Source organism: Nyctereutes procyonoides, unplaced genomic scaffold (genome assembly GCF_905146905.1).
Source record: "Nyctereutes procyonoides isolate TBG_1078 unplaced genomic scaffold, NYPRO_anot_genome, whole genome shotgun sequence".
Classification (NCBI taxonomy): Eukaryota; Metazoa; Chordata; class Mammalia; order Carnivora; family Canidae; genus Nyctereutes; species Nyctereutes procyonoides.
The window spans coordinates 78560943-78585781 of NW_026575125.1; the positions used below are offsets into that span (position 1 = coordinate 78560943).

The following is a 24839-nucleotide window of genomic DNA, read 5'->3' on the forward strand; positions in this document are numbered from 1 at the left end:
AAACAAGTTTGGACTTTATCCTTTAGCCAATGAGGAGCCACTGGAATGTTTTCTGTAGACACTTGATCAGATTAATGTGTTGAAAGATCACCTTGACAACGACGTACAGAATGAATTGTAAGAGACAAGACTGGAAATGAGACCAGTTAGGAAGTCACTGCTACAGTCTGGGGAAGAGGGGATGGTGAAGCACTGACCCGGGCAAGTAGAAGTAGGAAGGGGGAGAAGGGTGCCATGGATTTGAGGTGTATACAAGAGGTGGAGTTGGTGAGATATTGACCATGGAAGGTGAGGAATCAGCATGAAAGAGGTGTCAAGAATCACTCTTGGGGTTTTGGTCTGGTGCAAGAGAATGGGTAGAATTATCTTTCAGTGATCATAGGGGACTCAGGGAAGAACTGTTTGGGAAAGTGTGCATTAGGAGAGGTGAAGAGTTCTCTTTTGAACGTGTCAAATTTGAGGTGCCTATGGCATTTCCAGGTGGACCTGGAATTAAAGATTTATTTATTTATTTATTTATTTATTTATTTATTTATTTATTTATTTAAGGTGGGGGGGCCTCAGGGAGAGGGAGAGAGAAAATCTCAAGCATACTCCCCATTGAGCCTAGACCCCGACATGGGACTCGATCTCATAACCCCAAGATCATGACCTGAGCTGAAGTCAAGAGTTAGACACTTCACTGACTGAGCCAACCGGGCGCCTCAAAGTGGATATTTTACATAGGTGATTGCTCTGGCAGTCTTGAAGCTCAGGAGGAAGATCTACGATGGAAATTCAGATTTGGAAGTGTCAGTGGATGGGTTGGAGATTAAGTCATGGGGGTGGGTTAGGTCCACTTAAGATTAAGTCATGCAGCGTATTTGCTCAGGGACAGAATGTTGGCTGAGGAAAGAATGGACTCCTGAGGAATACTCAACATTTAAAAGATGGTGAACCTTGGCAAGAGTGTGTGTGTGTGTGGGGGGGGTGCTCCTTGAACACCGCAAAATCCTACACAGCTCTGAGATATTCTAAAGGATCTGCTCAGATGCCTTCCTCTTACAAAGCTTTCCATTGTAGAACAGCTTCCCTTTCCTGTCTCCATTCTAGACTCTCTGCTAGGAGAGAGCCTAAGGAATTTCAGGGGGCCCCCCGGGCCTTGGCACAACCTTTGCTCCCCAATCCTTCCCCATTATCTCAGAGGCTGGGACTGGTAGGGTCAACCACTAAGAGAGCAGACAGGAAATATTGGAGTGTGGTGTACATGCAGGAGGAGGCCTTAGGCTGGCTTGCAGAGGGAATCTGGGCAGGACTGGGCGGACCTGAACTCTCCGAGGGGGATGGAAGTCTTTTTTGCTGACCTTAACCTGCCCTGGAGTAGATTTTTCACCTTGGGAAGAACAGCCTAGGGCTAGACCACTGCTCTCTAGGCCCCTGGAGGTTTGAGAGAGGCCTCTGATAGCCTGGAGTCCAAAGCTATGTCCTGGGACCCATTCCTCCTGGCCCAGGCTCCTGGAGTTTGGCCTTAGTCTGCAATTGAGGGGCCCCATGTCCCTGTTGCCGGGCAATGTATTAGACAGCAGCCTCTGGAGACAGAACCATGCCAACTAGGAGGCTGACCTGGAGCCAACGTGACCGGCACAACCGCCACTGCCACCACTACCTTCTCGGAAAGGAGCCACCCGTCTGGCCCCTGGCTTTGTCTGGTTGCCAACCTAAGGGCATGTGCCTACGCAGGAGGCGATGACATTTTGGCTCTACTTTCAAAGTTTTTTTTTTCCTTTCTCATGTGTTATTTCTAAAGATAACAAAGGTCAAAAGGCATCCAGCATTTTCTGGTTTCTCATAAGCTTCTGGTCAATATTTAATCTGGTTTATGGATTTTTTTTTAGGTCTTCTAGATACCTTCTTGAGCCTGCTTGTGGCCACCCACAGACACTTGTAAGGAGGAGAGAAATCAGCTTGGCAGAGACACTCTGAAATGAGGGATTAGGGGCCAGAATCCAAGGAACGAGAGCTGCAGCCCGGAAGGCAAAGGAACAAGCCCTGAAGACACTTCTGCTGGGAGGTCCGCCATGGCCTCTCTCGGCCTCCAACTTGTAGGCTACATCCTAGGCCTCCTGGGGCTGTTGGGCACCCTGGTGGCCATGCTGCTTCCCAGCTGGCGAACAAGCTCCTACGTTGGTACCAGCATCGTGACGGCGGTCGGCTTCTCCAAGGGCCTCTGGATGGAGTGCGCCACACACAGCACAGGCATAACCCAGTGTGACATCTACAGCACCCTCCTAGGCCTGCCTGCTGACATCCAGGCTGCCCAGGCCATGATGGTGACATCCAGTGCGATCTCTTCGTTGGCCTGCATTGTCTCTGTGGTGGGCATGAGATGCACTGTCTTCTGCCAGGACTCCCGAGCCAAAGACAGACTGGCGGTGGTGGGTGGAGTCTTCTTCATCATTGGAGGCCTCCTGGGCTTCATCCCCGTTGCCTGGAACCTTCATGGGATCCTGCGGGACTTCTACTCCCCGCTGGTACCCGATAGCATGAAGTTCGAGATTGGAGAAGCTCTCTACCTGGGCATTATTTCCTCCTTGTTCTCCCTGGTAGCTGGCATCATCCTCTGCTTTTCCTGCCCACTCCAGGGAAATCGCTCCGACTACTATGACTCCTACCAGGCCCAGCCCCTTGCAACTAGAGGCTCTCCAAGGCCGGGTCAACTGCCCAAAGCCAAGAGCGAGTTTAACTCCTACAGCCTGACAGGGTATGTGTGAAGAACCAGGGGCCAGAGCTAGGGGGGCGGTTGGTGGCCGAGTCTGTGAAAACCAGTGAACAGCACCCCCCAAACCACCCCCCCGGGGCCACAGGTGAGGGACATTGGCACTGTATCATGTCAGAAGGTGCTGCTGAGGCTAGATTGACTTTGCCCACTGGATCAAGTGAAGGCAGAAATGAGAACTGGTGCAACAGCATGCAGGTTCGATTGTCAAGATTGCTTGCCAAGCCAGCCTTTCTGTTCCCTTCACCTTGCCCACGGCCCTCCCACCAACCCCCTACCCCCCATCCCCCCATCCCCCACCCCCGGCTCTGAGTCCCCAACCCTCTACTCCAAACTCCACCCTGCAGCCTAGGCCAGGCCACAGAGGCTTCCCTCCGCCCTTTGGTTTACCTGGGAATCCATCTGCCAAACCCACTAATTACATCCCACTGACTAACCCTCTCTGTGATCAAAGACCCTCCCCTCTGGCTCAGGCTGGTTCTTAGCTCATTGCTGGGGGAGCTAGGGTTGGGGCTGGGGGCGGGGAGTGGTGGCTTTTGTGGGCCCGGCTCTCACCAACTTCCCAAGCTTCTCTCCAAAGAAACTGGTCAGTAATGGAGCCCAGAGCCTCCATCCCATTGTTGTTATGACTCCACAGGGTTCAGACCGGTTTGTGCGTGGACCATCCCATGGTACTGAGGGAAGACAGAGGCAGGGGGAGAGGGAAAGAAGGAAGGCAGTTGAGGACCAAAGAGAATAAAAAAAAAGACCCAAACCGTTGCCCAGGGCATTTCCCAGAATTCCTTCCCGCTGCGGGTTTGGTGGATCTAGCACCCCTCTTCCCTTCAGAGGAAAGCACAAAGGAAGAAGATAGGTTGGAAAGCTCAGGGCAGCAGCAGACTCCGATTCCACCGAGGAATTCCATTGCCTCAGAAGCTGCAACCCCAACTTTCACCGAAGCCCCTGCCTCCCTCTGCCCTGGACCCCTGCTAAAGCAGGGCTATGGGTCCCCCACGGTGGTTCCCTTAGGAAGGGGAAACTAGCACTTTTAGACATGGCTCTTGGCTGGGTGGGGGGCAGCACGGGAGACTTGGGGGACTGAGGAAGAGACCACTCCTTGAGGCCACCCAAGAAAGAATAAGAACTTTGGGCTCAGTTGCCAGGGTTTCCCCCCACCCCGCAGAGCACTACAGAGCCTCTGAAAGACAACAGTACCAGGGAGCCCCTCCACCTGCCGCCGTCACCCATCAGATGCTCTCCGTCATCCTTTGCCAGGCATTTCAGAGTTGCTAGAAGGCATCTAGCTCCGAAGTGTGGAAGAGCTCTATTTCCCCTGGGATGGGAGTGGGGGTGTGGGTCACAGATGGACCAAAGGCCTCTTCTCTCAGCAGCCTCAGCATGCCTGGCTTCTGACAAACTCCGGGCTGCCTTCCCACACCTCAGTGCCAGCGGAAGAGGGTCATTCATGGTCTCTGACATGCCTTCCACCTCTCCACCTTCTTACTTATGACTGAGCTCTTCTCCCAAGCTGGAAGGGCCTGTCCCCTTAGTCAAGTCCTCCTGCTGTCTGGAGAACTTGCTCAGCACCACCTCCTACACCGAGTCTCCTCTCACCACTCCATTTCTCTCCTACGCTCCTTCCTCTACCCCTCCGTGTATATAACTCTTGCTTCTCTGATGCTTATTGTTCACAATTTTTGATGGGTAGTTATCTTTTTGTGTGTATCTGATTTCACAAGGACATTGTAAACTCTTGAGGGTAGGGACCATCCCCGAGACCTCTTTGTATCTCCCAGACTAGCTATAAGAGTGCTGGGTACATAGTAGGTAATCAATAAACACTTATTGATTGAGTCATTCTGTTACTGTTTTATTAATTGAAAGGGGCCCAGCCAGGGCAGGCATGACAGAGAGAATGGGGCCAGGGGGAAGGGAGGGCAGAAATTGGCTTTACTTCCCACCAGGTGGATAAAACATTCTAGACTTTACTGGAGACATTATGAAAGTAGGATACCACCACCACCCCCTCCACCTTCCCAGGGAACCTTAACCTTTTCTTCCCTCTTCACAATTCTTTCATCAAAGTTATTTACTAAATGGCTGTGTGTTTATTCCTTTCATTCTCTGAACCAGCACTCTGAGGAAGGTGAAGGAGACCTGATAGTCTCCATTCGACAGATGGGGAAACCAAAGCCCACATGAATAAAGAGAATTTTCCCCCAGGGCCACATTGTTGGTGTTGGGGCCCCAGACTCTAGCCTCTCCAGATAGGACTCTGCTGACCCACTAATTGAGTGAGCCCGCCAGGGGTCTGCAGGCTGCTGGAGGATAGCACCCCATGGCCAGTGAAGTCACGCCATTTGAAAGAGACACGACACCTCAGTTCTAATTTCCTTAACTCCAGAGGAGTGAGAGTTTGGGAGGCTGTGTTCGAATCTCATGGGGAATTAACAAAGCCTAAGTCATAAAGATGTTAACTGTGACAACACTGACAATGATGCCCCCCGCCGGCCCCCCACAAGATTCAGCTTACCCAGGGCCCCTGGACCAAGTGGGCCTCGGCACACAGGAGCCTGATATGACAGGCATGACCTTGCACCCTCCAAGTAGACCTTCTTTGGTGAAGAGGCTAAGACCCCAGCACCCAAGCCCATTTAGAGAGAATGGAGACAGGCAGGAGTTAAGTGTGGAGAGAAGGAGCTCTCTGAGCAGAAGGTGAAAAGGGGTCATGTTTCTGGTCTGGCACCAGGAGCCCCCAGCCCACTTGACTGGGGAGCCCTAGGGGCTGGAAGATGGGGTTGCCTTGCTGACCGTGTTATGCTGAGTGGGCTCTGATGAGTCACTGGCTGGCAGCCAAAGCACTTTACAGATTCACCATTTCCTTGCATTCTCCAAATACCCGAAATGAAGCAGGTGTTTTTATAGGAAACAAAATGGAGGCCCAGAGAGGTGAGTCAATTCCCCAAAGCCAAAGAGTGTCGGAGTCTGACTCTAAGCTTGGCAAGCCTTCCCATAGTAATGTGGGTCTAGGATGTTGCCTGGGATGGTGTAAGAGTTCCTTCTGCTTTTCAGAGTCCTGTGGCCCCCCTGTCTCTATCTGCAGCTGGCATATAAAGGCCTTGGAGGGCAAGAGGGCACAGAGCTTCCCTTCATCTTAGGATGAGGCTGCCCTGGGATGCCCTCCTTTGGACTTTCAATCCGTGGAGATTCTATGGAGGATGTGAGAATTTCATCCTCAACTAGAAAAACCAGGGCAGAGCCGAGAAAGAGCAACTGTTCCCTTTGGCTGGGACAGCAAGAAAAGTCTCTCTCTAGATAGTTTCTTAGAAATTTCCCTGTGTCTGAGTCCAAGTTGAACAGCTTTCAGCTCACCCCATTGCCTTCCATCATAAAGTAATTTAGATTAGCCACAACCAAGGGGTGAGTGAGGGCCATTGGGTTTATGCCCCAAACTGATGGCTCTGACCCTTGCACAAGGAGAGATGTTTCTGCCTTCCCTCATTCCTCTGATAATAGTGTGACTCATGCTTTGTCCCCTTTGGGGCCACAGTAGTGACCCACTGCTATGTGATTATTGATCGGGGAGGGGGAGGCTGAAACTGGCTTCTGAGGTGGGGGGAAGGGCAAGCTCCAACGTTCTGCACGACCTGTGCGCAGTGACCTGCGCACAGCCACCGGAACAGCCACTCAAGCAGCTCTCCAGCCAGCCAGCCCACACTACCCGTGCCCTCACTCCCTGTGCCCTCGCTCAGTGTCAGATGATGTGCGAAAGGCTTTCAGGGCCACAAGGGCAAACGAGGTAAAGTCTGTGCTTTGCGGGAGCTCACAGCTGATCCAGGACCAGATAAGACATGCACACCTAAGGGTGGTACAAGGCATGATATGGCCTGTCCTGTGACAGATACGAGGGAAGTGCCAGAAGGCCAAGGGCTACTTTGGAAAGGTTTCTAAGTCCCCTCAGATCCAGATCAGTATGAAGGGAGGGTCTGGCACCATTTGAGCTATTGGAGGGGGTGGGGTGCAGAGGGCAGGGGAAGGATGATCAAAAGAAAGTGCTTTCTGTGGCCTCCGGGCCACGGGAAACAGAGAAGAAAGGCAGACAGCAGTGTTCAGGAGGGAACAGGATGGTACTGCACCACCCACCCAGAACCCCTTTGAGTTTACCTTGCAGGACTCCCAAGTGGCTCCAGCAGAAAGAGCGACCCTGGGGCTCAGCCTCCCGTCCTTTACCTCCTTCTCTGGGGCAGGTCTCTGGCATCTGGTGGGGGCAGCAGAGGCAGTGCCCATCCAGGTAACCTGAGGCCTTTTGGCCCCGGACCAGAGAAGCACAAATGTGGGAGAAGGGAGAGAGGAAGGAGAAGTGTATAGTGCTAAGGGAAAGCATACAGGGCCTCGCAGGGTCAACTGTGCCCTCCCACTCAGCCCTGGGCCTGCGGGCAGGAGGTTCTTTGGTGCCTGTCATAGCTGCCCACTCGGGGACACAGAGGCCCCAGGCTGGGAAGCGCATGTGCTCCTCAGCTGGCTGGAGCCTGGCCTTTGCCCAGCCTGATCTTCCTGGCCAAGCAGCTGAGAGCTTTGATGGGAAATCCTGTTATCTCAACAGGAGAGAGATCCTTAAACAGGAAGTCCAGCAGGTTATCTCTCTCTTTGGCCCTAAATGTGGTGGCTCATCCTTGCCGCGATGTGATCACTGATAAAATATTAACAGGTTTTTATCTGGCACAGCGATACAGAAGGTGTGATGGGACCACCACCCTGCCTCACACAAGCAAACCACTTCCCTGAGAACTGCTGCTCAGGAAGTCCCAGATAACTCTTGCCCACAGTTCCTTGCCCTGGGCCTCTTTCCTCCCAAAATGAGCGAGCAGCAGTGCCTCAGGGCTTCACAAAGCAGGAGGTCACCCTACAAGGGCAGATCATTTGGTTTGGCTCTCCTGATGTCCCCTGAAATTCCTATTTCTCCAGAATGGCACCCCTGCCACTTCATAAGTCACTTCCTCAGAGGGCTTCGAAGAGCTTTCTATTTGCAGTCATGGCCCTGGGTGGGTGGGTGGGGGTAACATTGAGAAAACACTTGTGCTCTCAAACAGATATGTAAATAAAGCTGCGTGAAATAAGGTGCTAAATGAGCATGAGTGGCTGGAGCAGGCAACCCCGAGTTTCGGTGGCAGCCCTTTTACTCCAATGGCCCTTTCTAGGTCTGTGACATTTGACAAAGTTCCTTGTGGGTTGCTCAGGAGAAAAACTAGCCACATGACAAAATCACAAGCAACCTCTTTATTTGCGTTTATTTCTGGAATCACCCAGTGGGAGGCAAGGAGGTGCATCAGCATCCCCCACAAAGACTGTCTGATGATATGGTGAAGACTGCTCCCTTGGTTGAAAGGCACTGAGTGCCTTGATGGGTGGGGGGTGGTGGTGGAGAAAGCACGTATGTTTTTCTTTAAAAAAAAAAAAGATTTTATTTGTGTATTCATGAGAGACACAGGGAGAGGGGCAGAGACACAGGCAGAGGGAGAAGCAGGCTCCATGCAGGGAGCCCAATGTGGGACTTGATTTCAGGACCCAGAGATCACACCCTGAGCCAAAGGTAGACGCTCAACCACAAAGTCACCCAGTCCCATGTATATTTTTCTAGCAAGAGAAACCCATTCAGTCATAGATTAGTCACTGCCATCAGCATTTGCACTAGTTTCTCAGTTTAGTGCTCTTTAAAAAGGAGCCAGAATGAGAAGAGGAGTCCAATGGGCTTAAGAAAAACTAGAACACTGATTCAGAGGCAGTGGACACTGGAATCTCAGGGGGAGTAGGGGACTTCTCTGAGTAACACATGCACTCTTCAACTAAATCATTCAAGAGCCTTCCGTGGAGATGAAGTAGAAATCAAGAAAGAGACAAGATGACAAAGATGGTGTCATCTTTTTCTCGGCAATTCCATATGCACCTCAGGTGGTTAATTTTACTCTTCTGTGTGTAATCATAAACTAGTGTGTTCTCAAGTGTCACTTTTGCACTCCCCAAGAAACTTGCCCACCTCAGCACTGTCTGGGGTGGGGGTGCGGTACAAAGGAGCCAGTAAGAGCACTCCCAGGCAGAGGCCAAGAAGTCCAAGACCTCCTGGAGTGTAAGAATAGGATCTTGATGGCTGTTTTGATATCAGGAAAGCTGCCAAGTGACAGCTCTGAGTGAAAAACCCAGTCAAGAGGAAATGAATTTCCACATTGTTTGGAGGGATATTCGTTACATAAGTGAACAATTTCCTGATCATGAGGGCAGTTAAACATTGTGTGAGACTGTGGAACTTTCTTCCTTGGAAATTCCTATTAGTGTGGGCTGGCTTTAGCCTTTTTTCTTATCAAAAGGAGGAAGAGGAGACTAGTTATTTTCAAGACAAGCAGTGGGAGTAGTGGGCCAAGAGCCTGGGCTTTGGAATCAGACAAACCCAGGTTCAGTTTGGCTGTGTGGCCTTGGGAGAGTCACTTCAATTCTTTACACTGTAGTTTCCACAAATGTGAAATGGACATGATGCCTGCCTCTCAGTGTGGTCATGGCATAGAGCAGGTCCTCAACAAGTGATTAACTGTGTTCCAAGCATGTTGGTGACCCAGAGGGTCGTGTCAAAGTCACAGCAAAATGTGTGCCTGTGGGGAGCAGGGGCAGATGACAAGGTATATTTCCCACCACAGATCTGAATCTACACCAGCAAGGGATACTTTCTTGGGTCAAAACTCCTCAAGATTCTTCCCAAAAGTCAAAATACCTTGGAGACCTTGGGTGGACTTCGACTCATCAGATCCATTGACAGAGGCCAGAGGAAGAGCAGACTTGAGAAGGTAGAGAAGAAAGGAGGGGTGATGGCTCTTTGCCCTTCATCCAGATCTGCAAAAAATCTGAGGCGGAACAGAACCATGATCAATCAGGACCTACTTCTAGAGAAAATCTTATTCCAAGGGGACTGCAATCTGAGTTAATGCCCCCAACTCTGGGACGGTTGGGGAGATACAACCACCACTTTCCTATTTCGCAGCCTACAAGGGTGCCATTGGTAAACAGATTTAGCATTGCCCCCACCCCCATCCCCTTACTGATATGCCCTAGCCCTTCTCCGGCCCTTCTCCATTCTGTTCCTGGTGCTTCAAATGAGATAATTTCACATTCCTCTCACACACTTGGGTATTCCTTGATTCATAACCCCTCCCCCCACCTAGTCTTGGGACTTTACTAAAATACTCTTCCCTACAACCTGGAAAACCCTCCCCACACACCTCCACCTTCCCCATCCTCACTGGTTTCCATAACCTTGTGGAAAATCAGACCTTTTGGGAGCAACTTCCTGAGCCTCTGCCTGAAGTCATCTTGCCTGCCCTTGAGGACTCAGTGGTCAGAGGTGTGAAATGTCTCATGGAAGGCACCCAAACCATCTGAACTAATCTCATCTTAAAAGGGTTGGGGTTTCAGATGATTCACACCAAAACTTTGGACTTGCGGATGGAGGCAAGTAACAAAAACACATTCCTTCTGCAGAAAATGAATGCTATGTGTGTCTCAATGACTAAAGTTTCAAGACTATCTGGGTTAGTTCTTTCCAACCATCTAGTTCATTATCCAACCATGTGCCCTGACTTTGGATTCAGAAAGTATGGTCCCTGGGGAGCACCTGGGTGGCTCAGTGGTTGAGTTTCTGCCTTTGGCTCAGGGCGTGATCCCGGGGTCCTGGGATTGCGTGCCACATCAGGCTCCCCACTGCCTATGTGTCTGTGTCTCTCATGAATAAATAAATAAAATCTTTAAAAAAGCACAGTCCCTGAATTTCCTCTCTGCCTGAGAAGTAAGTTAGGGGGTGTCCTTGTTACGATGAACACGTTATTCTCTGGGGGAAATTACACTTGACTCGGCCTGAGCTCATCCCTAGCTTTCTTGAGCATACCCCCTGCTTCACTCCTAATGTGGTACTACAGAGAGAGCTTTTGATTCATACATAGTACAGAACTCTTATATGTGCTCTATCTGGGGACTGCCCTTGGGAACCGAGAGCCTGACAATTAAGCCTCTGCTTCTAAATTATTGACCCAGATTATTCGCAATCACTGGACATGGACAACCATATCTTTCTGCCCCCCACCCAGGGGGCCACCAAGTCTCTGACTTGGTCCTCTGCTAGCTGCCCATTTGTTCATCCAACAAGCATGTACTGACTTCCTGACATGTACCAGGGACTTATTTTCTTGTAGAAAATAGAAAAAAGAGAGGCTTGCTCTGTCTACTCTTTATGGGTAGCTCCTGTTTATCCTGTTGTTGTTTTTCATTTATTTATTTATTTATTTATTTATTTATTTATTTATTTATTATTTATTTTAGAGAGAGAGAGAGAGAAACTCAAGCACGCCCTGAGCCAAGCATGGAGCTTGACTTGGGGCTCGATCTCAAGACCCCCGAGATCACCACCAGAGCAGAAACACTCAACTGACTGTGCCACCCAGGACCCCTGTGTCTTCTCTTGAAAGATGCTATCACTGCTCTGGGCAAAAGGGAATGGAAGACCTCTTCAGAAATGTTTTTTTATTTTTCTTTTAGTTCTCTCTCTCACGATCTGGTCTCTATAGACTTCTCTTGACTGCAGTCTGTAAGTCTCAGTATTTTAAAATTGCATACTAGGGAGCTTCCTTTTGATAACATTTGGAGTCTGTGGGAAAGAACAGCCATATTCCCTTTTGCCTTTGGCAGCCTTTCCAATTATCCAAACGAAAACTCAGCTTAAGAGAAACGCTAGGTCACTCCAGCTCATGCATTCTGAAGTGCTTTTTGTTTGTTTTTATCTACCTAGCTCACACTGATTTAGCCAACCCCTTCTATGAATGAAGTGCTGCTACAGGCTCTCGAGGGAGATGGAAATATCGACAAGTTCCCATCGTTAGCTCATTCATTAAGAATTATTGATTACCTACTATCAACCAGGTACTATGCTAAGCTGGGGCATAAAACAGCTGGCAAATACCAGTGTGGCCCTTCCCCTCGTGGAACTTACTAGGCAAAGAGACACACAGACATCGTGTGTGCTGTGTTCACCACTGTGTATCACACAGGACATAGTAGGTAGCCAGTATTTGTTGAATGACTGAAAGTAAACAGCCAGATAGGTAACAGAAAATTGTAAGAATTGGAGAGGTGGGTGTTCTAGAAGAGCAAACAGTATGGGTAAAAGCTCAGAGGTAAATAAGAGCCTGACCTGTGTCAGTGGGAAGACCATGGTGAGGAAGAGGAAAAGTGAGTAATGATGAAAAGTTGCAAGACACAAAGTAGACGAAGTAGAGAGGGTGGATTTTTTAAAAGATTTTATTTATTCATGAGAGAGGCAGAGAGAGAATCAGGCTTCCTGTGGGGAACCCAATGCAGGACTCAATCCCAGGATCCCGGGATTATGGCCTGAGTCGAAGGCAGACGCTGAACCACTGAGCCACCCAAGGGCCCCAGGAGGGTGGGTTTTATTCTAAGTGCAATGAGAAGTCATTGGAGGGCTTTCAGCAGGGAGTTATGTCATCTGATTTGTGTGTGTGTGTGTGTGTGTTTTGTTGTTGTTGTTGTTGTTTTACATCTGGCTATTGTGATAAGACAATTGTGGGAATGAGAGTGGAAGCAAAGACACCAGTTGGGAGCCACAATTATCTGCGGGAGTCACTGGTTGTTTGGACTAAGGTGGCTGTGGTAAAAGCCAGTGAAGTCAAGATCTATTTTGGCAACAGAACTGACAGATTGGATGTGGGGGACTACGAAAGAGGAAAACTAAGGATGACTTCCAGGTTTCTAGCTTCTGTGACAGGTGGGTGGAGGTGCCATTCTCTAAAATGAGGATAACTGCAGGAAGGAACTGTCCTGGGGCGTGTCACTGTTTTTATTTATTTTTTTAAAGATTTTATTTATTTATTTATTCATGAAACACACAGAGAGAGAAAAAGAGGCAGAGACACAGGCAGAGGCAGAAGCAGGCTCCATGCAGGAAGCCCGATGTGGGACTCGATCCTGGGACTCCAGGATCTTGCCCTGTGCCGAAGGCAGGCGCCAAACCCCTGAGCCACTCAGGGATCCTTTTATTTTTATTTTTAAATATTTTATTTATTTATGAGAGAGACAGAGAGAGACAGAGACACAGGCTGAGGGAGGAGAAGCAGGCTCCATGCAAGGAGCCTGATGTGGAACTTGATCCCAGGAATCCGGGATCATACCCTGAGCCAAAGGCAGATGCCCAACTGCTGAGCCACCCAGGCGTCCCATCACTGTTTATTTTTAACAAATTTTATTTGAAATGCCTGTGAGACATGTAAATGTAAATGTCAAGTAGGCAGTTAGTTATTTGAATCTAGAGCTTTCTAATAGGAAGACAGGACAAGGAAGTTTGCGATAAAAGCCTTGTGAGTGACACAAAACTTACATCTTCAAAGAAAACATTATGCCTGGCTGGGTTACTTGGGGGAATTTGCGGGGTGGGGGAGGTTGACATTCGAGCCAAAGGAAAGTTGACGAAGGAGAACATTCCAGGTGAAGGGAACTGAATAGCAAAGGTGGAGTAGAACATCTCTGGGCAGGTTCAGAAACTGGGAAAAAAAAAAAAAAAGCTCAGCTAGGATGGAATGAGGTTTGTGCTTATAATGCTAAAAAGAGGAGTCTAGAGGGCACAGTGCCCGCCACATGGGACTCTGTATTGCTCTTGCTCTGGAAGCACCAGCGAGTCTTTGAGCAGAGGCACAGCCCTGAGGAGGTCATCCAAAGCAGTTTCATGACAGTCGAGTGGATGGAAGGCACGAGAACAGGAGGAAAGGGAGGCCAGTGATGAGCTGATTTCCATTTTACAGGCATGAGATGATCAGGGCCTGAAGGCTGATTGGGAAAAGGAAAAGTTAAAGGGTGAATAGGAGGAATGTTAGAAAGGACAATTATCATTATGTTAACCTAAGAGGAGAGCCAGGAGGAGGTGCCCACTTCTGGTTTCTGGGTGGCTTTTGCCTCCATGCTGGACCAACTCTGGTAAGGCTGGGGGGCACTCTTTAATCTATCGTGGCATTTAACACTGGTTAAAAGGTCCTCACGCTGGCGTGGTTTCACCGCAAATAGGTAACAAAGGGGAAGCTCTGGAATCGGCATTGTAGTAAATGGAGTCACACACGTAAACTGTTGCAGGAAGCAGCCCTCTGGGTTGGGCCTCGGAAATGGGCGGGGAGTAAGTGCTCATAAAGAGTGGTGACATTTCTCCAACTTTTTTCTTTTTTTTTCCCCTTTACAGATTTTATCCATTTATTCGTGAGAGAAACACAGAGAGAGGCAGAGACACAGGCAGAGACAGAAGCAGGCTCCTCATGGGTAGCCTGCCATGCGGGACTCTATCCCAGTACCCCAGGATCAATTCCTGAGCTGAAGGCAATTGCTTGACACTGAGCCACCCAGGCACCCCCCCCTTTTCTTCTTAAGAGTCCAACTTCCCATATTCTTTCCTACTTTGCCCCTCACTCACCCAACACATGGCCGCACATGCTCACTCCCTCCGCCACAGGCTGGACCTTCAACACTATGAATGTTTTTCTGACACCACCTTCCATCCGTGTTGCCTGCCTCCAGGCCAAGTCCCACTTTTGCACAGCACCCCCTCTGAAGAGTAAGGATTGCTGAGAGGATAGCTGAATGTGCTTCCTCCCCCCCCATCCCCATTTCAGTACTTATTTCTATTTAGACACCTGGGGCCTTGGATATCATACCCCAAATGTCTGGCTTGAAGATGAATCAGGTGGCAGGCTAGAGCTGCGGAGAGGTGAGGGCCCGAGGATGGGTGGTGGGGCCCGGGGTAACTATCAGCACTGGTTCTGCTGGTGGAGCCTGGCTCAGGCCTCCTCCCACTCCTTACAGTCTCACTGGACAGTACCTGGACCAGGCCTCATCTCCAAGGAGGAAAAATAAGCTCGGGAGGGTTTTCCAAAGTAACTCTGCATGGCAAAAGTGAACAGATCTCCAAAACATTCCTTGGCACTACCTAATCCTATTGCCATTGCTTGATCCCGCCGTCCCCACCTCTCCCACTTTGATTGCTTCTCCCTTCCTACTTCTTTTTCATTGTTGGTATATTTTCATGTGTTCATCGTTCAACGTCTGATGAAGAGTGCCTTGAACTTTTTGGAGAGTCCGTTCTATATAAACACAATAAAGCAATGAGTAAACAAAATGTCTACTTTTACAAGGGTATAGGTTTTACTATTTTCGGGTAATAGGAGATCAGCCCCCTTCCTCGGCACTGTTCTGAGTGAGGGATAGTAAATAGATCTCCCTGCTCTAAAATAGCTCCCTCACTACCTGAAATCTCAGTCTGGTGGCACATATTTTTTGAGTTGGGAGCCCTGATTTCTTTTTCAGAACTTATGAAAGTGCAAATACTGTGTGCGGCTGGGGAGATGGGCTGTTATTCAACCTTGGTTCCCTTGACACGAACCCATCGCTTCTACCAAATGAACATGCTTTTCACATTCCAGCTTTTCCCCTGCTTTTGGACATGCTATTCTTCCGGAGGTGATGCTAAATATAATATCAATCATAAATATAAAATTACATTATATGTTCAAGAGTCTCTCATCTGAGATCTAAATCCAAACCTGCTCATTCTTTTTAAAAACAATTTATTTTTTCCAATATAAGACGAATAATGGGTTTATTATAGAAAATTTGAAAAAGGCAGGAAGATAGCAAGAAGAAAAAAATATCAACCATAGTCCTATCATCTAAAGAACCACCATTGTTGCCACTGTTGCCAGCATGGTCACGCTTGTTCTTTAAACAAATCTAAGTTTAGGTCCCATTTCTGATGTGAAACCTTCCTTCACCTTCCTCCCCCAGAACCTCCCTAGCATGTCTGTACCACTCACTTGTACCAGTTAGTTAATGTGGTGTGTGTCCTGTGTTTCCAACTAGGTTGTTCAGATTCTTGAAGGCTGAAACCATGAATTATACTTCTTAATTTATCTCCCAACACCTACTCCATTGGACACAGTATTTGCTGACTGATTGAACCTAAGTGCATACAAACCATTTCAGAAAGGATATGAAACAGGTCAAGTATCTACATCATGAAAATTAAAGCTTTCAGGTCACCTGGCTTGGTGACTATTGCTTTTCTGTTCCTGGAACTCCTGAAAGCCTATGAAACTAGCCTCTTTCTCCACACCAAAACTGAATAAGAAGCAGACTGAGTAAGAGCCAGGATTTACTCAAATATTCTCTACATAAGGCATAAAGGTGAGAAGGAGAAAGAGACCACACACACAAGGAGAGAGAGGGGGAGAGGGGGAAGGAAGGGGAGAAGGAGGGAGGAAGAAGGGAGGGGATGGTTGGAGAGGGGAGGGGAGGGAGAAGTGAAGATAAGAGAAGACCAGAGAAGACAAAAGAGCAGAGTAGGGTACAGAAGGGTATATAGAGTATATAGTCCGGTGCTCAATCCAGTATGTGATTTGCCTCCAGCACCGTATACAGGATCCCATCCACTTGTTCTGAGTCAAACCCGATCTCACGAAGCTCCAAGTGAGGGAGGACAGAAGTAAGGAGATAGCTGACGTGGATACGCAGCCGCGTAAGCTTGGCCAAAGCCCTGTATGATGGAGTGAGGGGGGCAGAAGAGATGACATGAAGTCATTAGCCATCAGAACCAAATGAAGCCCCTTAAAAACGGGCCTACATTCCTCAATAATGATGCATCCATTAGCTAGGCAGAAAGAAGAAAGCGTGGTGCCATTGAGCATGGGGAGGCCGACTGCAGCTCTCTAGGTAACTCCTCCATCCTTGGTGGTCTCTAAATTAAGGCTTCCTCCCTTATCTATGGCCAGTGACAGGGGGCGGGGGGGCGGGTCCTAAGGCCTGCTTTCCCATTAGCACTCACAAACTGAGAACTAAATCCTAGGAATTAACCTTTCTAGGTCATCTCCCTCTGGGGTCCGGTAGGAGACCTGAGCCTTCTGCAGCACTTCCAGGTGCGTCTCTGTCTCCTTCAGTTTCTCTTTCAGTTCCTGCTTTTCTTCCTTGGTTCTCTCCAGCTCAGCTTTCAGAATCTGGAATTCAGCTTGGCGATAGCCCATGTGTTTCTTGCTCCAGTATAAGCCTTCGGTCTCCTGAGTGGTGTAGGTCACCAATTCACTCTGGACTTTCTGGAATTCGGAATGCCAGTGATTCCTCTCCTGTTCCAGCTCCTCCACCTGCAGTCCAAGAAACAGAAACGCAATGACCCCCACATGCTACGAGCGTGCCAAGGCGTGTCCCCTAATACATTTACTCCACGGGTACTCCATACATGGGCCACTTAGGGACCTTCTCCCAATTCCCCCAAATACAGGAGGGGAAGCCCATTCTCGTTCATTCAATATGAGACAAGGCACAGAACGATTCAATGGTGTCTTTTGCCTTGAGGCCTCCCAGGCCAGGGAATCCACCTGAGCCTCGGCTCTGGGCTCTCCAGGTTAAAACGCTCTCTCAGTCCCAGCAGTAAGGTGTGGCCCTGACCTTTTGCTGGAACAAATTCCGCTCGGCCAAAACACGTTCCAGTTTTTCTGTGGTTCTTTTCAGTTCTTCTAGCTCCCTGTGGTTCTTCATCTTGGGCGTGCTGCAGCCTCTGCTCTCGTCGAAGCCTCTGCCTGGTCCCCCAGCGGCGGTAGCTGGGGCTGCGCCGGAGGCCCCAGAGGAGTAGGGTGCCGGGCTCCAGGACTCCACGGCTTTTCTCCTCTCGGCCAGCTCCTCTCTGTTGAATGGGATCAGCTGGATGGGAGCCCCCGAATCTCGGACGCCTTTGGCAACGCCGACCACAGCTACAAAAGGTCCCTTGTGTGCCTCCTCCTTGTTTGTGCTGCCTCTGTTAGACTCTTCTGCTACCAACCTGGGCATCTGGTCTTCTAATTCTTCATGGAGCAGGGACCCCTGGTGTTGGTCTGGGGCCCCTGAATACAGCACTGTAACCTCCCGGCTCTGACTGCTATTCTTGCTTGCTTCTGGGTATTCTGGAGAAAGGTATGGCGGGGTGCTTCTCTCCGAACTGGATTTCTCGTGGCTGTTCTCCCCTTCTGGGTAGGCGGCAGCTGCCTCAGCCCTCCTGTAAGGGCCAGGCATGGAATAATCTAGAGGAGGTGTTGTCATCTCATTCTGGAGCCTTCTGCGTTTCTCTACCGGCTCCTCTCCCAGAATCCATTTGTACTTGCTGCAAGAAGAAGGGAAAATTAAATGTTAGTTTTAAATTAAAAATTAAATTAAATTGTTGAAATACAAGCTAGGCATATTCTTTTCCTTTGGAGCCTCTCTCCAAACTCCATGTATTAGAGCAGACTCTAGCTGTTAACCACACTCAGTTTGGGTTAGGAATACAACTCTACCTACCCCTGCCCCCACCGCTGGAACACCAAACTCTGCACTCATCCACCTTGTTGAGACAGCAACCAGTCTGAAGGTAGAGGTGAAATCAAAAGGTATGAGACACCTGGATATACAGTGAGACCAGGCTGACTGACCTTGGTAAGAATTCTGAAAGTAGGACTGAAACCAGCCCAACTCAGAAGTCTCCAAACTGCAAAGAAAGGCAGAAACACACACACACACACCACCACACACACCACACATGCAAAATCCTCTGACACAAGAATGGAAAAAAAGGTCATAAAAAGCCTAGTAGAGTATGCGGAGGAAAACTGAGCCAGCTCGTTAATTTTAAAGTGTCACAAAAACCTTCCAGTTTCAAAGACTTAGGAAAAATTTTTTTTTTATTATTGCAACAGAACACCACGCAGTTCCTTTGCCAGCCAACTAGATTGTGGCTACTGCCCATTATTCACTTGTAAAAGTTAATTAAAACACAGGGCCCTCGTCGTCGTGGTTGGAAACAAACAAGTTAAATCGGCCAATTCAAGTCATTTCCCTCTTACGGCAAAAGAACTCCCTTCTGCCAGGGCAAACAGGCACTCCCTCATTTCTTCAGGAAAAGTACAGGATAGGAATCTCAAATTGCCTTCCATTTCTGGCTGCTATATGTACTAACTGTTCTCGAAGGAACCAATGAATCTGGTGCCAATGAAATCTATAGGCAATTTAAAATCAGCCAGGAGGATGGGACCTCCCCCTCTCTTCCTCCCCCATCCTTTTTACCCTGAGAACTATTTTGGCCCTTCCTGCACAAAACCATGACATTTCGAGGTGAGAACCACTTTTCAAATTTTTGATGAGAAAGAGTCCAGCATATTATCTATCAGCCACGTCACAGTACAGTATTTCAAGGCCATCCACCCACTCGTCTCTGCAAGTTCTGAGAACATCTGTAAGACATCTCAAAACTTGGCTTCTCACAGGGCCCTGAATGTCCCTCGAAACTAGGGTTCTCCTGGAAAGAAAACTGGTCTGCATCTTAACAGAAATTGCTGTGTCAACCTTAGGGGGAAAGCAACAGTATTTAGGGGCAGGGTGAGGCCAAATGTATTCCTCTTTGGCATGCTAGGGGCCACTGCAGAGGGTCCGTGTAGTTGTGGTATGCAGTGAGACAGAGGAACAGTCAGTTTGGAGGTAGGGAGGAAGGGTGGATGATACCAGATAGCAACACCACAGTTCTATGAAAGGCAATTGGAGTCAGATGATCTCCCTTTTTTAAAAAAATATTTTTTTCTTTATTTATTTATGATAGTCACACACACACACACACAGAGAGAGGCAGAGACACAGGCAGAGGGAGAAGCAGGCTCCATGTACTGGGAGCCCGACGTGGGATTCGATCCTGGGTCTCCAGGATCGCACCCCGGGCCAAAGGCAGGCGCCAAACCGCTGCGCCACCCAGGGATCCCCATGATGATCTCCCTTCTCTTCCATTTCCCATTTCTAGGGGTTCTGCCCTTAATCACCTCTCCCTGTATTTCTCTCCTTGGGTAATCTCACACAACTCCATGGCTATAGCCTCCCAGCCCTGGTCTCTAGTGGTGCACTTCCAGTTGCCCATCCCATATTCCTTCCTGGTGGTCCCCACCGGTATCTCGGGATGTATAAAAGTGGCCTTTTATTTTCAACTTCAAACCTGTCCCCTCTCCTAGGTTTCTGATCTGTGGGATGACACCAGCCAACTCAGGAATTTTATATAGTTCTATGGGCTATCAACACCCAGGTTTGAGTTCATGTAACTGCTCCTGAACCACTGCAACGGCTTCACCCCAGTCTCCCCTTTTCTCACCTCCGATCACCTGCTGCCAAGTTAATAATCTTCCTAAGGCACTACCCTGATTATGTTACACCCTTCTTTGAAATCTTTATCTGTTGTTCCCCACAACATAAAAGCTTAAACGTCTGTCTTAGCTTGGTGTTCCATTCCGAACCACAAAAAGTATTTATTGAGCACTTACTCTGTGTCAGACAGTGTGATAAGGGTTTAACGTGTGTGGTCTCATTCCATTTTCCCTGAGGTAGGTGGTATGTTTGTCAGAATTTTTTAAAGAGGAAACTCAGATGTAGAGAGGTTAACTTTCTCAAGGTCATAGAGGTAGTCAGTGGCAGAGCTGGGACATCACTTGGCCCTAGCTTCCTTGAAAGATGCCAGCCAAAAGAAATGCCCCATGATTTCTCATGCTGCTTGTTTTGATTGGAATGCCCTTCTCCAACCCAACACTGTATGTCTAAGACTAGCTCAAATGCTACTTCTGAATTCCTATAGCACCCTAGCTCTCTATTATAATACACATCACTTTTTACCTTGTGTATCTCGTATGTTCCCTACCAGAAGGACTAAAGTATAAGCTCCCCTACAGAATAGAGCTTAACTAACTGCGAGGTGGGAAGAAAGGAACGAAAGTCTGCACCTAAGAGGAAATCAGAAAGCAACTACTGTGTGAATGAGAGGAAAAGAAGTGATTTTACTGAGTGGTTCTAGTACTTAACTAGTTCTATAAGTAACGGTCTGGTTCTTCCCTTTAGGGATTGATTCTTATTCTGGACCTGTCTTCACTCATTTAATAAGGATTAATTTTGGGTTCACATACCAGGAATTCTTTTCCAACTACATAGCTGGTTTCTTCTCATTTTTTCTTTTATCATACACCTCATTGTCTGTCTACAGCTGATATTTTCACAGGGACTGCATCGAATCTGTAGCTCAATCTGGGGACTACTGCCATCATAACAACACTGTACCCTCTGATCCATAAACATGAAATGTCTTTCCATTTATTTAGGTCTTCCTTAATCTCATTCAATATTGTTTTATGGTAAAAGAAAAAAAATAATGTTTTATGGTTTTGTTTCCAAGGCTTACTTTCACTTTTGTTAAAACTTATTCCTGAATACTGTATTCTTGAAGCTACTATAAATGGAGTCATTTTACTAATTGCTTTCTTAATTTTTTCAGTGGCTATTTATTTGAAGTATAGTTAATGTAGTGTTTTATTAGCTTCATATGTACAATATAACAATTCAACAATTCTATACAGTACTCAGTGTTCATCCAGATAAGTCTACTCTTAACTCCCTTTATCTATTTACCTACGGCAACCACCAATTTGTTTTCTATATTAAAGAGTCTGTTTTTTCTATTTGATTCTTTTTTTTTCTTTGTCTCCTTTTTAATTTGTTCACCTGTTTGGTTTTGTAAATTCCACATAGGAGTGAAATCATATGGTATTTGGCTTTCTATATATGACTTTTCACTTAGCACTATACCCTCTAGTGCTGTGGTGGCAAGATCCCATTCTTTTAACAGCAGAGTAATATTTCACTCTGTGTGTGTGTGTGCACACCACATCTTTATCTATTCATCTGTCAATGAACATTTGGTCTGCTTCCATATCTTAGTTATTGTAAATAATGCTGCAATAAACCTAGGGCTGCAGATTATCTATTCAAATTAGTGTTTTTATTTTCTTTGGTAAATACCAGCAGTGCAATTACTGGATCATATGGTAATTCTATTTTTATTTTTTTCAGGAACTTCCATATCGTTTTCCACAGTGGCTGTACCAGTTTGCATTCCCAACAGTGCAGGAGGGTTCCCCTTTTTTTACATCCTCCCCAATACCTATTGTTTCTTGTGTTGTTGATTTTAGCCATTCTGGCAGGTATGAGGTGATATCTCATTGTGGTTTTGATTTGCCTTTTCCTGATGATGAGTGACTGACCATCTTTTCATGTGTCTGTTGGTCATTTGTATGTCTTCTTTGGAGAAATGTCTGTTTAGGCCCTTTGCCCATTTTTTTAACCAAATTATTTGGTGCTGTGTTAAGTTCTTTATATATTTTGGGTATTAGTAACCTCTTATTGGATATATAATTTGGAAACATTTTGTCCCACTCAGTAGGCTGCTTTGTCATTTTGTTGATGGTTTCCTTCACTATGCAAAAGCTTTTGGTTTTGTTAAATTTCCATGTGTTTGTGAATTTCCCAAATCGCCTTCTGTTGGTGATTCTAATTTAATTCCACTGTGATTAGAGTAAAACCTTTGTATACTGTCAATCCTTTCAATTTATTGAGGCTTGTTTTGTAAACACATGGTCTATCTTGGAGAATATTCCATGTACATTTGAGAAGAATATGAAGTGCTCTACATGTATATGTCAGGTCCAGCTGGTTAATGGCATTCTTCAATTCTTCTGTTTCCTTGTTGATCTTCTATCCATTATGGAAGGTGGGGCACTGAAGTCTTCAATTATTATTGATATCTGTTTCTCCCTTCGATTTTGTCTGCTTTTGCTTCATATATTTTGGGGTCTGTTATTAGGTCCACATAGAAGTGTAATTGTTACATCTTCCTGATAAACCCTGTCATTATGAAATGTCCCTCTAGATTTCTGGGTAACATTTTTTGTTTAAAGTCTATTTTGTCTGATAGTAGCATAACCATTCCAGCTTTTGTATGGTATATCTGTTTCCACTCTTATTTTCAACCTATTTATATATTTGAATCTAAGGCATATTTCCTGTATATCTGGATATTTTAAAATACATTTCTTACTATGGTGTTTCCTTACTCCAGTACTGCTTTGGTCCTACTCTTCTTCTTTATGCTATCATTATCAAACATTTAAATCTGTTGGATGAGCCCAACAATAAAGTTGTATGCATATATAAAATCATATATATATATATATATACACACATATAGTTTTATGAAATTATTCTTTAAATTAGTTAAGAATAGAGACTGGGAAAAACGCCATTATACTGCCTTTTATAATTGCCATTGCCAGTACTCTTGTTTTTTTTCATGTGAGTTTGAATTACTCTTTGCTATCTATCACGTGCTTTCAGCCTAAAGAACTCCCTTTAGTATTTTTTGAAAGGCAGTTTTTCTAGAAACAAATTCCATCTGCTTTTGTTTACCTGGGAATGTATTATTTCAACCTCATTTTCTTTTTTTTTCTCTTCATTTTCTAAAGATAGTTTTACTGGACTTCAGCTTCTTGCTTGACACTCCTTCTTTTACTACCTTGAATATGTGATCCTACTGCCCTCTGGTCTCCACTGTTTTCGTTTGTTTGTTTTAGTTTCAGAGGTAGCATGTAGTGATTCATTAATTGCAAATAATACTCAGTGCTCATTATATCAAGTGCCCTCCTCAATGCCCATCACCGAATTATCCCTTCCTTATAATGGCTGCCTTGAAGTCTCTGTGGGCTAAATCCAACATGTGGGTCTCTTTAAGAGCAGTTTCTATTATCTGCTTCTTGCTTTTTCCTATGTACAGGTCATACTTTCCTGTTTCTTTGCATGTTTCATAATTGTTGGCTGACGACTGGATATTTTATAAGTTTTTTTTTTAAATTTTTAAGTAATCTCTGCAGTCAGCGTGGGGCATTAACTACCAACCCTGAGATCATGAGTCGCACACTCCACCAACCAAGGCAGCCAGGTGCTCTGACATATGAATATTTTAGGTAACACAGTATAGCACCTCTGGATACTGCTACCATCTCCCTGAGTAGTTGATGTTGTTGTTGTTTGCCTGGTTGGTTATCTAGTGACTTGGCTGAACTGTCTCCATGAAATCTACTTCTCCTACAGGATGCAGCCTCCAATATTCCTGCTCAGATTTCTGGGTTTTTCTCTCCCACCTGGCAACGTGGGAGTCACCCTGGGATCAGCATCAGGCCACTTACTGATCAAGGATTATGTTTAAGTCCTCTTAGCCAGTTAGATTTTTACCCTTTACCACTGGATGTATGTGTGGCTTTGGAAGCTGCTATTACAGTTCAAGGAATCTACTTCTGCCCCATGTTCAGCCAGCCCAGTAGAAGTGGCTTGACTTTTCCCTCTCTAATCACCTCTCAAAGGGCACAACTTTGAGCATGCACACAGTCTTCCCATCTACCAGGATATGTATGTGTGATTTATTTTTAAGTATGGTTTCCTAGGGGTTGCCCCTGGGTCAGAAAAGCTTCTTGTTCAGCCAGTGGTTCCTCAGAGGCCATGTTTAAGCCCCTACTGTCAGTGAGGGCTCTGTCCCCTTTGTTGTTTGATCTGTGTGAGGCTGGAGGGCTGCTTTAAAGGCCACCTCATGTCCTAGCCAGATTGCTCCTGAGTAAACCGTAGCCTTGTGCTTATGCACAGCCTTGCTAATACCAGAGCTGACTGTGATCCCAGGAGAGGTCTCCTTGACTTTTTCCATTGCTCTGTTACCAAACTTCTGACTGCTTGGCCCTTTTGCTTGTTGTAATGTGTATCATAGAGCTATGAGTGCCCTCAGTTATGGTTCACCAAGACTTCCATTATTTTTGAGAATGCTTCGATGTTTTCTTGGCTTGCTTCTTCAGGTATGAACTTCTGCCCTATATGCATGCAAGCTGTGGCTGGGGCAATAAGAGTCTGGTATTGCTGGCATGCTGCCCCTAGATGAGTGTTTCCACCCTAAATGGGGGCTGGTTGGGAGAAGAGAGACCCAGTCCTACTGGGTCGGTCCAGAAGAGAGCTTTTGCAAGACAGACCTGGGGAACAGGTGAAATGTTGGAGGTCTTTCTGACCGTGGTGAAACCATAGCTGTAGAATGGGAGCAAGGGAAAGAGGAGTCCCTAGCTTCTTGACCACAACCACCTGGATTAGAGCTCCCTGAGCCCCCCTTCCCCCCTTTTGGGTAAAATAC

General features: G+C 46.9%; 2 protein-coding genes across 6 annotated transcripts in view; one reads left to right on the forward strand and one right to left on the reverse strand.

The window, feature by feature from the left end:
- The first annotated feature begins 1879 nt into the window (after positions 1 to 1879).
- On the forward strand, positions 1880 to 15253 carry CLDN2 (claudin 2). 5 transcript variants are annotated; one of them, XR_008666083.1, is made up of 3 exons: positions 1882 to 2740; positions 11093 to 11357; positions 14010 to 15253. XR_008666083.1 is itself a non-coding variant. In XM_055337668.1 (2 exons), exons 1-2 carry the CDS (start codon positions 2058 to 2060, stop codon positions 9569 to 9571), a joined length of 834 nt encoding a protein of 277 aa, XP_055193643.1. In that variant the 5' UTR covers positions 1880 to 2057; the 3' UTR covers positions 9572 to 10809. The 5 variants fall into 5 exon arrangements, 4 of the variants coding, with proteins under 4 accessions (XP_055193643.1, XP_055193644.1, XP_055193645.1 ...); XM_055337668.1 differs by lacking the exons at positions 11093 to 11357; positions 14010 to 15253 and adding an exon at positions 9421 to 10809 and having other exon boundaries at positions 1880 to 2740; XM_055337669.1 differs by lacking the exon at positions 11093 to 11357.
- A 117-nt stretch (positions 15254 to 15370) lies between these two features.
- MORC4 (MORC family CW-type zinc finger 4) overlaps positions 15371 to 24839 on the reverse strand; it is a 53333-nt gene continuing 43864 nt past the window's right edge. The window contains exons 15-17 of the mRNA XM_055337667.1: positions 17258 to 17945; positions 16670 to 16953; positions 15371 to 16352 (exon numbers count right to left, since the gene is read on the reverse strand). Of these exons, the coding sequence (XP_055193642.1) occupies positions 16199 to 16352; positions 16670 to 16953; positions 17258 to 17945 (1126 nt within the window). The 3' untranslated portion in view covers positions 15371 to 16198. The remainder of the gene's footprint in view (positions 16353 to 16669; positions 16954 to 17257; positions 17946 to 24839) is intronic.

Bases quoted from the DNA above. Each gene is read 5' to 3' on its own strand.
- CLDN2 (XM_055337668.1), top strand. From the start codon at position 2,058: ATGGCCTCTCTCGGCCTCCAACTTGTAGGCTACATCCTAGGCCTCCTG. The intron at 2,741-9,420 runs GTATGTGTGAAG...TTCCCACCACAG, and splicing joins AACTCCTACAGCCTGACAGG to ATCTGAATCTACACCAGCAA.